Source organism: Melanotaenia boesemani, chromosome 8 (genome assembly GCF_017639745.1).
Source record: "Melanotaenia boesemani isolate fMelBoe1 chromosome 8, fMelBoe1.pri, whole genome shotgun sequence".
NCBI classification, from domain to species: domain Eukaryota; kingdom Metazoa; phylum Chordata; class Actinopteri; order Atheriniformes; family Melanotaeniidae; genus Melanotaenia; species Melanotaenia boesemani.
Genome location: NC_055689.1, coordinates 8,527,817 through 8,544,446, shown reverse-complemented (window position 1 = coordinate 8,544,446; position 16,630 = coordinate 8,527,817). Strand labels below are relative to the sequence as shown.

The 16,630-nt window shown below is 39.1% G+C and overlaps 1 protein-coding gene across 1 annotated transcript in view; it reads left to right on the top strand.

The window, feature by feature from the left end:
• Positions 1-16,144, top strand: part of LOC121644340 (dynamin-3-like) — a 31,452-nt gene extending 15,308 nt beyond the window's left edge. Inside the window, exons 15-21 of the mRNA XM_041992232.1 lie at positions 153-266; positions 4,970-5,079; positions 10,265-10,379; positions 10,583-10,750; positions 12,216-12,451; positions 12,602-12,775; positions 14,450-16,144. Coding sequence (XP_041848166.1) covers positions 153-266; positions 4,970-5,079; positions 10,265-10,379; positions 10,583-10,750; positions 12,216-12,451; positions 12,602-12,775; positions 14,450-14,489 — 957 coding nt within the window. The 3' untranslated portion in view covers positions 14,490-16,144. The remainder of the gene's footprint in view (positions 1-152; positions 267-4,969; positions 5,080-10,264; positions 10,380-10,582; positions 10,751-12,215; positions 12,452-12,601; positions 12,776-14,449) is intronic.
• The last annotated feature ends 486 nt before the right edge of the window (positions 16,145-16,630 follow it).

Here is a 16,630-nt window from a genome sequence, read left to right as displayed (position 1 = left end):
TTTTGCTTGTTTATTTCCTCTTGTTTCCAGCAACTTATTCTGATTTGGGGTTGTAGGATCCTTACAGACAAAGAGGTCCCATAAGTCTCTCTTTGCCATATAAATCCATGATTTAGATTTTCTGAACTCATTTGGCCTTACCTTCCCCTCAGGTCATCCGCAAAGGCTGGCTGACCATCAACAACATCAGTATCATGAAAGGAGGAGCCAAGGAGTACTGGTTTGTGCTGACTGCTGAGAGCTTGTCCTGGTTCAAGGATGATGAGGTGAGTTGAAAGTGGTGACATTTAATGTTTCTTAAGTGTTAAAGTATTTGTGTGTTACCTGCCTGGCAACAAACAAATGTAATTCTTTTGGGATTTTTCAGATTTGTTATCTTGTGTCCCTCTGTTTCGTTGTTTTTGTTTAGACTTTTAAAAGTTCAGCTATGAGGATTTCACATTAGATAGGTAACATTATCCCCCAGTAAATTTGTGCTAAAGCTAAAGAACATTTTTTACAAATACTAAAATATACACTCCCTGGTCATTTTATCAGGTCCACCTTGCTAGTACCATTTCGGGCCCCTTTTACCCTCATAACTGCCCTCATTCTTGGTGTCATAGATTCAACAAGGTGTTGGAAATATTCCTCAGAGGTTTTGCTCCATATTGACATGACAGCATCACACAGTTGCTGCAGATCCATGACGAGAATCTCCGGTTCCACCACATCCTAAAGCTGCTTTATTGGACTGAGATCTGGTGACTGTGGAGGCCATTGAAGTCCAGTAAACTCATGGTCATGTTCAAGAAAGCAGTTGGAGATGATCTGAGCTTTGTGACACTATTCATTATCCTGCTAGAAGTAGCATCAGAAGATGCTACATTGTGGTCATAAAGAGATGGACATGGTCAGTAACAATACGGTATGCTGTGGCTTTTAAGTCAATGCTGAATGCTCAATGACCAAGAAAATACTCCCCATGCCATTACACTGCAAACATCCTCAACTGTTGATTAAAGGCAGAATCGATCAATGCTTTCATGTTATTTAGGCCAAATTCTGACCTGAATGTGAAGGTGAAATTGACTCATCAGACCAGACAACGTTTTTTCATCTTCTATTGTCCAGTGTTGGTGAGTCTGTGTGAATTGTAGCCTCAGTTTCCTGTTCTTAGCTGACAGGAGGCACCCGGTGTGGTCTTCTGCTGCTGTAACACATCTGCTTCAAGGTTGGATGTGTTGTGTGTTCAGAGACGCTATAATGCAGACCTTGGTGCTTATTTGATTTCCTGTTGTCTTTCTTTCATCTCCAACCAGTCTTCAGATTTCAGAAAATTCTCTTTTTTTTTAAACAAAACTTGGTAATAGGTCCCAACTATGGCCACTTTATTTATCAGGAAAAAGAAAGAAAGAAAAAAGGACTTCAACTGGCTTTTAATTGGAATTAAAACAATGTTCCAATTTTATATAAAAGTGAGCAACACAAGTGTTCTTGCTACTTTATTTTTTTTACCTGAGAGGCAAGAGGCTTAAAAATCCTAAATAAGATAAAGGAGCTTGCAGATCTTTGCCCAGCCTTTATTAACTGATTTATATATTAAGCTAAAGACATAATAAGATAAAACTGAGCTAAAATTCATCTATAAAAAACTGATTATATGCAGAACCAAAACTGCAACCATCTAATATGTTGAATAAATTATCTACAGATCACTTGGATTTTTTTAAGTAAAACTTTATTACTTATCAAATATACAAAGATATGAAAGACAGAAAAAGCATTATGGCTTTGTGGTTAAAGCACAGCATTTGCATCAACAGGCTGCAGCATTTGGCGTATTCTGGCAGGCTGTCGTCTATCTGCCTGTCTGTGCCTGCTGTACAGGTTGGAGGATATTCTGCACAGCAAGTGTAGATAGGCAGACACACTGCAACTCCTTCAGCCAGTTGGTGTTGCTGCTGCTTTGCTGTTTGTTTATTGGACCTTGTTTATTGTTTTGCCCTGGAAGGCTTCCAGTAGAATTACACACAGAAGAAATTTGTGCAAAGGAAGAGCTGATAGAGACAAAAGGAGTCTCTGCAGCTTTGATTATCAAGCCGTTGTGAGTGTGTCACCCTATCTTGAGGCCAATTCACTATTTTTGAACATTTGTAATTTGTTGAAATGTGCATCCTCACCATGATGTAGCACTTTTTCTGTCTGAATCACATATGAGAAGAATTTAGCCGAGGTTTAGTCATTTTCTTTTTTTTTTTCTTAGAGTCTTCTCTCGCTCATCCTCTTCCTTCTCTCCCCACCACTTTCCACTGGGGGTTTAGGCATTCATTTCTTCTTCTTTGCAAATTTGGAGCAGTCCCAGTCCCAAACCAAATGTTCACTCACAGACACCCAAAAATATATGAAAGCTCACTCAGCCCTCAGACAGCACGCAGAGCTGCAAAGCATTGTGCCTGAGTGTGGTGATGTAGGAAATTATAGACTCCGCTGCCTTTGCCTCGTATATTTCTGTTTTACACGCCTTGAACTTTCTACAGTCACATACATGTGCACAAGCGTAGATACATGCAGCTGTGCACCCTCCTCCTCCTCCTCCCTCATTTTTAATGTGGCTGGCAGTCACTTTGGAACTTCTTGCATTCTTGGCAGGAAAGTTTTTAATCCAAACATCAGCTTTCAGTAATTCAGTGAAGAGAAAGATTTCTGTTAGATATCAATAATGATCCTTAAACATCTTAACTTGCTGCCACTTCATGACATTGTCCCTATTTCTATTCTTCTTACTATATGTGTGATATTCCATGAAAATGCTGCAAGTCCAGTGTGACTAATTTAACTGACTAATGTGCAGAGTTGCTTGATGCTTATGCTGTATGTGTGCTGGAGCATTTCCTGCCATGTTTTAACCCTTTTAAGTTATATGAGACTTCAGCAGCGTAGCATACATCAGTATCTTTTGTCTCCCAGCCTTTCAGCTCCAATCTGACCACCCACTGAAATAACTTCACTTGGGATGTCGCACTGTATTTTCAAACTCCACTTGATTGATTGGCTCTTCATTCCTTTGGCCTGTGTTTGATGCTTTGCAGCCACATTTGCTCCTCCCCCTTTCCAGTGGACCACATCTTCATCATGAGCACTAGCAGCCTGCACACTTACTCATTCATGCTATAAATTATGTGAGCTTGCTATTTGATTTGACAAGTTAGTTTTCCTTCTTCTACCATTTTCGGCTCAAATTATAGATACAACACCCTGGTTTTCACAGCATGTTGTCAAATCTGGAGTTAGTGTTGAAAAACTGGTGATACACGTTTATTCCAAAAGAAGTTGAGAAGGAAGCGGTGGATGTTAAAATGCACTTAGGACAAAATACAGATGGTTACAGATCATATACAGGAAAGTTGAGGTGGAAGCAACAGATGCACAAAAATAATGCTTATTTGAGAGCTGGAATAGTGACAGAAAGACACAGAGAGACACAGAAAGACAGACTGACAGAAGAGGGTCCATGCCCAGTCTAACCAATGTGCAGACTACTGTACACCAGTATGACAATGAACAGGTAGTCTGAACACTGGGTAGACGGAGCCGGAGTTAAGAGCCAGGCCTTGTGTGCAGTTTGTGCCTTTCCAGATGCTTGCGGCTCTGCCGTCTGTGCCCTCCCTTTCGCCCCATCTCCATTTTGGCAGCAACGATCCTGAAAACCCTTCAAAAAAGAAAAAAGTACGAAAGGCCTCATCTGTGTTTGCCGCTTTCCCCCCTTTTTTTTCCTGATGCGCCCCGTCTTGGCCTGTTTGTTTGTTTTTGGTGGGTGTTTGAGCTCCAGGTCTCCCCTCGAGGTCCGTTTCGGTCACGCCGGCCATGAAGAGTATCCAGCCTTGACGTGGCATATTCACTCAGACGACTGGGACACACTGGCTGCACGTTCAGGGAGGGGATATTACAAAAAAGAGGGAAAGAGAGAGATGGAGGCGGAGGGAGAGAGATGGGGGAGAAAAAGGGAGAGGAAGAGAGCGGAAGAGGGAGGGGACCCATGTGACCATATATGGGCTGCAGTGACCCCTTGGGGAATAGAGCTTAGAAGGGGTTTTCAGAGTTTGCTTGTCTTCTCTTCTTCTTCTGTCCCTGTCTTCCTCAATTCTTACCTGTGACCACCAACCACCGCCCTTCAGACCGTCAGAGCGGATGCAGGCTTTCGTCTCCAAATCTTTTGCAAATCCACTTTAGTGTCTCTTCTTCATGGTCTCTCCTCCTTCACCCGCCGTTTCTTTAACTTCTCCCTCCTTCCCTGCTTTCTCTGTGTGCTGCTAAGCACTACCAGATGTTGAGTTTTAACGCCAGGCTGTCATTTAATCTCTCTCTCTCCCTCCTTCAGAAAAAAAAAAAAAGTCAGGCAGGAAGTGGGCCCCTCTGGAATGGAAAGGAAAAATATTGAAAAATATTGAGGGGGTGGGATAAAAGAAAAAAGACAGGCAGAGTTGAGAAAGATAGGCTCTGATTAAGTGTAAACTGAGGGTTTGAGGGTTGCTTGCATCAACGTAGTATCTGAGCAGCGCCATATCTGGACTTCCAGTGCTTTTGTGCATCAGCGTTTTTACCCGTCGTAACCCCAGCTAGAGCTTCCTCAGCCTTTCGCTACCAGCGTTTCTCAGCAAAACACACCGTGAAAAACGACTGCATCTTGACCTGTGCTGTAATGACTTCCACATGTGCGCTCATTCTCCTTTTCTCCTTCTCTACCTCCCATTCTAAACCCACCCCCCTCCTTTCACCTCCCATTCTCATCTCTCCCTCATTCCTTCTCCCTCCTGTCACCCCCTACTCTTTCAGCCTACCCCTTCTTTCTTCCTCTTCAAAAACCTGATTTCACCTTTTTGTTACCAGTTATTTTCTGCGGCCCTTTTCCAAAACTAATGACAAAACAACTAAAGAATAATTTTAGTGATCAAACTGACTGCAACCCTTCCTATTTCTTCATCCACAGGAGAAAGAAAAGAAGTACATGCTTCCTCTGGACAACTTGAAGGTCCGTGATGTGGAGAAAAGTTTCATGTCCAGCAAGCACATATTCAGCATCTTCAACACGGAGTCCAGGTCTGCTGCACAGCGTTTAGATCTCTCCTTTTCATAAACTTTCTCTGAGTTTCATTTGCAAATAATCAAAGGATTCCTGGGAGCTGCAATGGTTGCAGGCATTTGCGCTTGTGCAGAGGCCGAAATATGTTTCACATTATGCGTCATGCTGAATACATGCACATGTATATATGCACAAATACAGAGAGAGTGCATCCTGGAAAAGTAGACCAACCTTTTGTAAGACCAGACATTGAAGAGTGATTCATTACAGAGATTCATTAAGAAACATAAACTCCTGATGATCCCAATATGGACAAAACAAGAAATAAACAACAGACTAACTGAGTCATCCACAGTGAATCTATGTAAAAATGTTCAATGTCATGCCTGAACTTTTAGTAATTGTTGCAGTGTGTAATTTATTTTCATTATCCTGGCTTGACTCATAAAACATCAAACAGAAAAATATCCACCTTCTTTCACTTCAAAGGTTTAATGAAGGAGGACTGAAAGACAGCACGACATACACTACCAGTCAAAAGTTTGGACACACTTTTAACTGATAATGTATAGCATCGTGTCCAGGACAAACTATTGAAGGAGTATGCGGAAAACTAAGTTCACACTTACTGCTTTCACAATAATTAAGATGGTTGGTAGAAGCTAAGTGCTTCTGATCAAATTTACTTGAATTATTATTACTAATGATTAATATAATTAATCGTCTTCAGTTTTATCACTTCTATAAAAGCAGACGTTTTGCCAATTTTCAGCTCTGCAGCATTTATGTGTTCACGTGATGCGAGGGGAAGAATGACATCAGCAATTGTCTTAGAGAAACAAATGCTGCTGTCCATCAATCTGGGAAGTTATAAGGCTATTCCCAGTGAGAAAGATTATTTACAACAAGAAAGCACCTTACCAGGAGTGGACGAGAAGACAAAGCCATAAGAGTATAAAGCAGTAAAAGTCAGCACTACATCTCATTCTGTCCAGTATGACTTGTTCTGAAGGGCTTGCAAGACTTCTCTCTAAATAGAACATGGCAGCACAGCTTAGGTTTGTTAAGTTGCAACTGGTCAACCCACAAGACACGTGGAACAATGTCTTTTGGACAGATCAAACCAAAGTGGAGACATTTGTATGGCAAGCCGTTTTAACATTTAATAGTTAAACGTGACTATCCAGAATTAACATTATAGATATCCATAATTTAATTTTGACTAGTCGTAATTATATTATAACTAGTAAGAATTTTAATTAAAGATATCTACAATTTCATTCTGACTAGTCAAAAATACAATTAGAGATATCTGTAATTCATTTTTGGCTAGTCGCAAAAGAATTGCAGATATCTGAAATGACGTCACTTTTCCTGACACACGACTCGTCACACATCCTAAATGACAATTACAGATATCTGTAATTCATTTTTGACTATCCAGAATTAAAATTCAAGATATCTCAAACGTAATTATGACTAGTCAGAATTGTTGTGAAAGACGTAGCTCGTGCGAGGCATCCCATTCGTTGCTCATTACAATGGCAGACTTTCCAAGGGACATTGGCTCATTAAACAAAACATTTGAACAGTGTTAAAGTTAAGTGCATGTAGAGATGAAAATGCAGAAGGAATGGCGGTAGTGTGGTTGAAGAATCCGGTCGATGGTTGGAATGGGTTTGATCAACAATCAATAACATTGATACTTAAGACCCCACAGCTAAGGAATGGAGCTACGATGCTACATTACTACCTCCAACTTCATCGCTGGACATGACAAGCTACCTCGTTTATGATGTCAGTGCTTACACCTATGAACAGTTCAGAAACAACAAATCTCTGGAAGCTCCGGACATTTCAGGAATGTCTGGGTGCAGGATCTGTTCACATTTCCACCGCAGGACTGCAAATATAGTCTCACTGCAAAGGTAAGCTAACCTGCTGTTAGTGAAGTTATGATGGTGGTTATTGTTACTTTACTTGTTTTGTCAGATTTTCTTTACTTATTTAAATGGTGGGCATAAATGATTAATGTGCATTACAATGTTGGAAAAGAATCTTCAAATTTATATTACATAACTCAGAAAAAGTTTTAAATGATCTAATAATCCTGCCACATGTTCATACAACATAATTACTCAAGCTAATTTGTCAGTCTGTCATCAGCCTGTAAACCAGAAACTGTAATAATAGACGTCCTTATAAATGAAGCTAAATAAAGCAAACGGTTGAACACTGTTGTAAACGGTTGTTGTTTGTCTACCAGTGTGTGTCTACAGGTCCTGTACTCCCAGCATCTGACCGACTCACCACTGAAGCCCTGGGTCATCATGGAGGTCTACAGCCTGCAGCAGATAAAGAAGACTTCTGGATCTGCTCTCATTGTTCCTCTTGTTGACTAATTTACATAGTTTGCACTGTTTGTAGCACAATTGCACGCTCTATTGTTTCAGTGTTGCCATGCAAAGATGTGAAACACATTACTTGAAGATATTTTGCCACAACTTCAGTGTTTTTATTATATCACGTGTGCATATTCTGTATTTTCTTATACTGAAATTTAATCTGTTTACAGTTGTGCTGCTACTGACTGAGAATTTCAATAAAAACTTATGAAAAAGTAAAACTGTCAAGCTTCTCATCTGGTTAACAATCATGTTTCTATTCAGTGTTTATCTCCACAAGATTTTTAATGTAATTAAAATTTTATGTAATTTTCATTATCAAACTGACGCTGGATATTTATGTGCTTAAGAGGCAATGAAGAGTCAAAAAGACTTTAAAATGCCATTCACACACTTTATTTTTCATGTTTTCATGTACACAAAAACGAAAAAATGCACATTTCTGCTGCACAAATATTATGAAAACTTCCAACTATCTAACTATACACATACATCATCATCATGTGTCTCTTCCTCTGTGATCAGCTGATCAGCTGTGGGTGTAACTGATGTGTGTCCTAGAAGCAGGGATGGTGCACAATCTGAGCCAGCCTCCATCATTTCTTAAGCTGGTTGACCTGCAATCACATGTTTGCTGTTATTAAAAAACTAGTTAACAGTGGATGCTTCCATTACATTTCACAATCTTAACCACTTAATCCAACCAGTTAACATCCCATCAGATCCCACAGAGCACTCTTGGTATTTACCTGTATCTTCACAGTCATTCACTCTGTGACGTTTTTAATATAAAGATGATTAAACAAAATAAACACTGATCAAACACAAACAGATGAACCCATTTCTATATTCCTCCCTCTTTGCCTGTAGTTTATCAGTGAAGTTAACCGAATATAGCGACTTTAAAAAACCAAATAAAGTATATTCATTAACATTACTTACACAATAAAAACAGCAGCAACAACAAAAAACTCTCCTACTTGCCTTTATGGAAATGCCGAGAGCAAACACGCATGAAGGGAGATGGTGTTGGACGTGGTGTCCTTCCCTCACCGCAGCGACCGGGCCATCCGATGTTACATCCTCAACCTGCTGTCCAAAGCCTCTTTTGCAAGTCGGAAACTGAAAAAAAAATCTAACGTTGTGGCTACTTTTCTACCATTAAAGTCGTGTGACTTAGTCATTAGATTATAATGCAGTAAAGACGATGAACAGCTGTTTATAACGTGCAACCAGCCAACATGGCCGCCTCCGCCACTCTCACTTTGTTACAGATATCTGCAACATCATTTTCCAATTCAAGATATCTACAATGTTATTCTGGCTAGGTAAAACTCATTTTAAGATATCTCGAAAATCAAATGCAGATATCTTTAATTAAGGGCATTTGGAGATATCTTGAATTGGAATTATGACTAGTCAAAATTATATTGTAGATATCTTTAATTGGAATTACTGATATCCATAATTCAGTTGTAGATATCTGCAATTTAATTATGACTGTCTGTAATGACACGCCCCATAGACATGAATGGGGAAAGTGACGTCATTTGTCCTAGTAAAAATTAAATTGTGGATATTTGAAATGTTATTTTTGGATAGGAAGAATTGAAAAACAAATATCTGCAACACATATCCCGTCTGGCTATTAAATGTTAAAACGGCTTGCCATACATCTGGTCATAATACACAATGTTTGGTGAAAAGCAAATAGCATATCATAGCAATTTTGTTGTACTTTTTTGTTGCAATGACAATAAAGTTCTATTCTACAAACACCTCAAACCAACTGTTAAACTTGGTGGTGGAGGGATGATGATTTGGACTTGTTTTGTAGCCTCAGGACCTGAATGTCTTGCAGTCAGTGGACCATCAGCTCCTCTGTAATCCAAAGTATTTTAGAGTCAAATGTATGGGAATCTGTCTGACAACTAAAGTTTGGCTGAAACTGGTTCATGCAACAGGACAATGATCCTAAACAAAGCAGCAAATATACAACATAAAGAATTATTTACATGCATTAACACACCTAGATGTCTCCCCATACTCACACGGCTTTGTGCATGTAGACTTGTATATCTGATTTTGTTTTTGTTTGTTTTTTTTACATCTGCATATACACAAAAAGACCTAAAGTATTTTCAGTGTCTTCTGTTAAACAGACGGAAGTGGTACAGTTTCAGTGTGACTGGAACAGAAAAATAAAAACATAGAAAGGAAGTAAAGGAATAGAAAGGAAGTAAAATGTTGACATGTAGTCTATTTTTCTAGCGTATTAGTTCCCACAACAGCAGCTAACATTAACACCATGTTCAACAAGGTCTAAATGGTTTAAAAATAACAAGAAGTTTCATCACTACGTATGTACTCGAAAGAAATCTGATAATGGACTGGAAAATGTATACAAAGGTTTTCTGAAAATGGCATTTCAGAAGTGCTTGTAGACATGCCAGATCTATCACAATTATCTGATTACTCCTTGTTATAGGATTTTGATGGTCATATAAACATGCTCTAGACCTCAACCTGATTGAAGGGCTGTGGTGGGATCTTTGTAGATCTATGACTTTAAATGTATGATTAAAAAACTTCAATGAACTGGAGCAACAGTGAACCAAAATTCTTTCACAACAGAATGAGAGACTAATAACCTCATACAGAAAATGATACCGTGAAGAATTGTTACTTCCAGATGTCTTGTTGAATGCAGTTCATAACAATAAGAAGCTTTGTCATCATTCTAAAGAATCCTTAATTAAAGTGTTATGTCATTAAATACCTTCTTCTTTATATTTAGGAATGTGTACAAAGACAATCGCACCCTGGAGTTGGCCTGTGACTCTCAGGATGATGTGGACAGCTGGAAGTCATCCCTCCTACGTGCTGGGGTCTATCCTGAGAAGACCACTACGGTTTGTAAACTGATTCATCCTCCATTAAAGACAAACATCTGCTCCGTCTAATCCAAACATTATTACTAAAGTGGCTGTCTGGGTCTCACCTGGCTTTAGTTTTGACCCAGCAGCCAGTGAGGAAATTTCTATAGTTTGTTAAAGCTAAATCTAAGTGTCTGTTTCCCATTGTTAAAGGAATCTTTGCTTTTCTACTGCTCCAGGTTGAGAGTGAGTCCTCCACCACCACCTCGGATAATTTCTCCATGGACCCTCAGCTTGAGCGTAAAGTGGAAACCATCCGTAATCTGGTGGATTCCTACATGGCTATCGTCAACAAGTGCATCCGAGATCTCATTCCCAAAACCATCATGCATCTGATGATCAACAATGTGAGATTTAATCAAGTTACAAGTTGTGCACATTAAATCAACACCTTCCCATTTCTGTAAAAAATGTCCTCAGATGGCTATTCATGGCATCCCCAAAATAGAATTTATTTATGATGATTTTAGTCTGTTTTTGAAAGCTAACACATTTTTTTCCCCTCTAAACAGTCCGAATCACCCTATTTGATACCAGGACTGATTTAGAGATGCTTGAACATGCTTAAAAAAAAAAGAAATGGTAGCTTGAATTTATTTTTAAAAAGCAAATGGCTGAATTTATGAGCTGTTAGCTGACACAATCAGGGCCACAGCCTGATGCCTTAACAAATCATAGTCCAAGTTTGATAACAGTGGCATAAAGAATGGGTATTTCGCAGTTTTTTCTAAAAGAAATCTATCCAAACACAGCTCCACAGTTTTCACCTCATTAATGTTAAACATCTTCATTTCCCACACAGTTGGTTATATATAGTTGTTTTTAAATCTTTGAATGACAAATACATTATAAACATATGTCAAAAATATGGTGTTATAAAGTGTCAAACATGGATCAGCCACAGAAAAAGCTTGATTACCTCAGCGTTTTAATCTAGGTCTTGAAAAAGAAACTGGTTAGGTGACCGGGTGTGTTATGTGTTGATGCCTTTCCATACCTGTTTAAAGATTATCTGCAGCATTTTGAGCAATCTGTAGACGCTACAACTTGTCCAAAGCAATATGGTGCTTTACAATAATTACGTTTTGATGTAATTAAAATATGAATAACTTTCCCCAAGTCCTTAAGAAGGAAGTATGGATTCATCTTGGCAAATCACTCGAACCTGGAGAAAGCACCAACCTGCTTCTCCATCTTAAAAGAACTGTTATTACCAGGCACCCAGGTTTCTGATTGCATAACGAGTACATGGATCACAGGGTCAAGAATGCCATTATCAAGTGGATTTGATCTCCCAAACCATATCAGTTCTTATCTAAGGCTTAAAATCACTTAGTTAGAAAATGGATGTGGTGCATTTTTTACTGTCTGATTTTAACAATGGAGAGGAATATTACTGTATGTTACCTCTACATAGATCCCACAGGTAGCAAATATAGGTTAAAAAGCAGTGGCCCCAAAATGGACCCTTGAGGTACACCAAAAGTGATAGGGACACTGGAAGATCAATAATGCCCTAAATGAACAGAAAAACTCCTCAAATTTAAGAATGATTTAAACCAGAGGTGTCAAACTAACAGCCCAATTTGGTCAAAGTGAAAATGCCATAGAAGACAGACTGCAATTTTCTAATAAAAGTAACTGCACTTCTTAATTTGTCCATGTAAGGCTGCGTTTTTCATGCTTAATGTTAATACATTCACAAGTCAGGGGTTAATAATGAAGATAATACTTCTGTAGATACCTACCAACACACAACCTTGTCCTTGTCCTCATTGATAAAATGATGATTCATCTTTTTCCTCCCTCCAGGTGAAAGACTTCATCAATGCAGAGTTGTTGGCCCAGCTGTACTCGGCTGGCGACCAGAATGCCCTGATGGATGAGTCCCAGGAGCAAGCCCAGAGGAGGGACGAGGTGCTGAGGACCCACCAGGCCCTGAAGGAGGCCCTGGCCATCATCGGTGACATCTCCACCTCTACTATCACCGTCCCCTTGCCTCCACCTGTTGACACTTCCTGGGTTGGAGGATCCAGCGGTGGTCGCAGGTAATGTGAAATTGAAACTGAAATTCAAACAGGCTGCAAATGTTTAAGATGGCATCAAATATCTACATTATTTTTTTCAAAATACTTGTTTTGTTTTGTTCCTTTTATCTCTTATATTGACCACATTATTTATTTTTTTCTCCTGTCTAGATCGCCACCGCCAAGCCCCACAGCCCCCAGGAGGATGTCTTCAGGCCAGCGCCCGGCTCCACGAGGAGCCCCGCCACCACCAAACCGCCCAGGACCCCTGGGGCCCTTTAATAATAGTGCTGACAGCCCTCAGGCTCCCAGCCGCCCAAACAGGGCCCCTCCTAGCATCCCTAGGTGAGTGCAGATATTAGTGTTCATCTTTAAAAATTACAGTTTTCCACAAGATTAATAGTCTTTTTTTTCTAGAATGGAGAAACAACTACAAATTATAAATTTTCCTTTAAGCAAACTTTGATGCTGACATTAGTTTTATTTTATTTATTTATTTTATTTATTTTTTTTTTTGGCATTTTTCAAATATCCAACAAGTGTTCTTTATTTGCCATTAGCTTAAGGTTAATATTTTTCCAGACCATAACATGAAATCTGCTTGGCTCTGGCCTCTATAGGAAGTCCCCTTAAATCAGTTGAGCAGCTCCCATCTCATGCTAGCACAGACTCCTTTAAGTTTGGCTGTATTCTGTGATTATTTTTTGCCTAAAACTGAGCAATGCACCAGTTGTTCAGGTTAAGAATAAATGGAGAAATATCTGTTTTGAGAAGAACATTATTTAGTCATGATTATTCACATTTTCTGGAAACCTTGTTATTTGTTTCTAAGTCAGAGTTAGAGGAAGAATTTCATATCTGTGCTTCACTGTAATTATGAAGCTACTACTTAGTATAGTGAGCATAGTTAGCTTAGCACAAGGGCTTGAAATCTGTGAAACAGATAAACTGATGGTTTTAAGACTAAAATTGTTCATAATGTTAATTTTAGTTTGATCTATATGATCTATATAATAGGAATGGTTTTAATGATTCTCTTTTGACGTTATGTGCCTGACTTTATCTTCTTTGTCTTCTTTATCTTCTTTATCTTCTTTGTTGTAAGCTAGGTTAACTAATAGCATGTTGTAGCTTCATATTTAATATATAGATAGCATTGGTTTGATTAGTAAACAAATAAAATGTAGGAAAGAAAAAACATGCATCATTCTCTGTGATTCTTTTGGGTATTTAGCGTTGAAAATTTGTGTCTTATTTGAGAAAGACATCAGCCAACTCTCACACACTGAGGCTTTTTTGAGCTTGACATTTTTATTACACTTCCAAGTCATGCATCCATTTTCTCTTGCAGTGAAATCTAAATTCAGTATTGATAATATCACTGTACAAAAAATCAAGACTGACATTGCACGTTGAAGTGAGGCAGAGCAGCTCAGTCACAGCTCTGTGCATCACAGAGAGATTTAACCCAATATGGGACAAAGCAAAAGATAACCAGAAATATATGATAATTTTTCCTATGTGTGCTGCTCAGTGTAATCCAGTCAGCCTGTCCCCTGCAGCATCTGTCATTCTCTTCCTCCGCCATTTGCTACTGAGGCTGGTAGAATATAGGAGTTACTATAGTAACAGGGACGCTAAGCATCTCAGTCACACTCATGGTTTTTCTCAGCTTTTTGTTTTATTCATTTGAACTGATGATTGCCTCGTTCTTTTGCTGTTATCAGACAAAGGGTTAGATGACCTAAGATGATGGGTATTGATGGGTAGTGATATAGTAACCTGTATAAATAACATTATATTTATATATAACATTATACAAGCAGAAAAATCACAGAGTGATTACCAGTTTAGACATACTTTTTCATTAAAACCAATGGGTAAGTATATACTGTATATGCATGGTAAAGTATTTCTCTAATCTTTTTCATTCTCTTCTCTTGTCTTCTGTTTTTTTTCTGTTATCAATGTTTATTTTCTTCCATTTTTCACCACATCGTTACTGATTTCTCTCGGTAGTCGGCGGCCACCTCCATCACCTACAAGACAAGCCCCATAAAAATCATCAGAAGGGATGCCTCCTACCCTTATCTCCTTTCCCTCATCCACTCCATCCCTCCTCTCCTAGCCATGGCTCTGCTGTCCTGGTCTCTTCTTAGTGCAGACACCGAAGTTGTTGACCTCTTTGAACCTAAATTTCCTGCCAGGTGATGACGTCCATATATCTATGTACAGTATGGTCTTGTAGTGTATGTGTATGTGTGCTTGTTGCTCGCCTGTGATCCAGGTTTGCTTTGCGGGTCCACTACTCAATATCAGCTCCCTGAAATCGTATCCATCATCCTTCACCCCAACTCCACCAACCTCCCGTCTAGTCACACCACACCCCCCCACTTGCTGCTTCTTAATGAAAATATGCTCAGCAGTCATACTGCCCTCCTCATTCCAAAATGCAGCATGGCACATAAGCTGCTTTTATTGCATGGGAGTGCGTGTATGTAGAGTGTGTGCGTGTGTGTTTTATGTGTATCTATATGAGGGAGGGACTAATTTGCCTATATGTAGGCTGAGTTTGATTTAGTATTGTATTAATTTATTGTACAATGCCCCAACCTTAAGTGTTGATTATCAGCTTGATGTTCTCTTAGGAACAGAAGTTGTATTTTAGTATAAGTGTGTATATGCGTTTTCTGTGTGAATAATGCTGTGTATACAAGTGTATGTGTGTGTGTAAATGGGGAGTGTGAGGACATGTGTGCATGTGCCGTCTGTCTGCACGTTTGTTGGCGTTTCAGTTCTATTTGATTTCATGGTCAAAGATGTTAATGATGAATCATAAAAACCCTCTGGGGGGTCAGTTTAATGTTTGACTTTTGTGAGCTGTTCCTGTGTTGTGGTAGCAGTCATACACACATAGCAAGGCTGAGGAGCACCTCTAGTATTCTCTATATGGAAAACAGCCTCAATGATACATGTAACCTTGTCATAGGTGTCCACCTGTGCTGTAACAATGGTCAAACTGTGACCTTTACGGCCTTAAGCTCCGACTCAGATGCTGACTGGTCAGATGGATGGAGCTGCAGCTTGCAAATGAATAAAAAAAGAAAGAAAACTAATTAATTAATCTAAAAAAAACCAAACATGTTTATCAGTTACGCAGATAATACAAATTCTTTAAAATGTTTGCATTTAGTGTTTTTTTTTTTTCAATTTTGAGCCATGCAACCCCATGCACATCACAAACCTCGACTCCTCTTTTTGCTCTCTTTTTAGAAGTCAGTCTGTCAGGGTTTGCATCAGAGCTTGAGGTTGTATTGTCAATGTTCAAGTGCTTCTCTGTCACTTTGTTATTGTGTATGTGGGCCTAAACTTTGTTCTGGTGTATATAGGTAATGATAAGGAGATACTGTACCTGTGGACTACTAAGACCTCATCAAGAATCCTAGCGCTTTAATTGTTCTCTATGTCTCTATTCACTATATGCTCTCCTTTCTCTAATTTAGACTGCCTTACAGGCACAAATTACAATTCTTTATTGCCAAAGTTAAACACAGAAGGAGAATGGCTAAGTTTAAAAAGAAAAAAAGCTGCTGAAGACCAGCAACAAAGTGGTTCCATGTTTAGCAGAGGGCATAATGTTAAATTGGGGAAATGCATCAGTTGTTATTTTCTGTGTCTGTATCGCTCCTCAATAAACTTCTTCCTCATAATGTCCAACTTGCCAGCCGAGTCCTCGTTCTTGAAGCCAGTGGGTTCCGGGGAAAATTTGTTTACAGTACTAAGTGAATTACTCTTAGATTAAAGGGGGGTATTATAAGGAAAGTTCCTTTTTGTCTGCTTGAAAACATACACTTATATGCAACTTGATTAGGTACACCGTTTCATTGCTTATTAACACAAATATCAAATCAGCTAATAACATGGCAGCAAACCCATATCAGTAGACATGTAGACATGGTCAAGACAACTTAAGTTCAAACCAAGCGTCAGAATATGAAAGAAAGGGGTTTATGTGACTTTGAACGTGACATGGTTGTTGGAGGTCAGTGAGCAGCAGTTGTGATCAACATACCTGATGTAGAGGAGAATGAGCTAACTGGTTTAAGGTGATAGAAAGGCAACAAGAAGTCAACCCCTGGTTCCATCAAAGGTATGCAGAATAACATCTGTTAATGCACAACACTTTAGACTTTACACTTT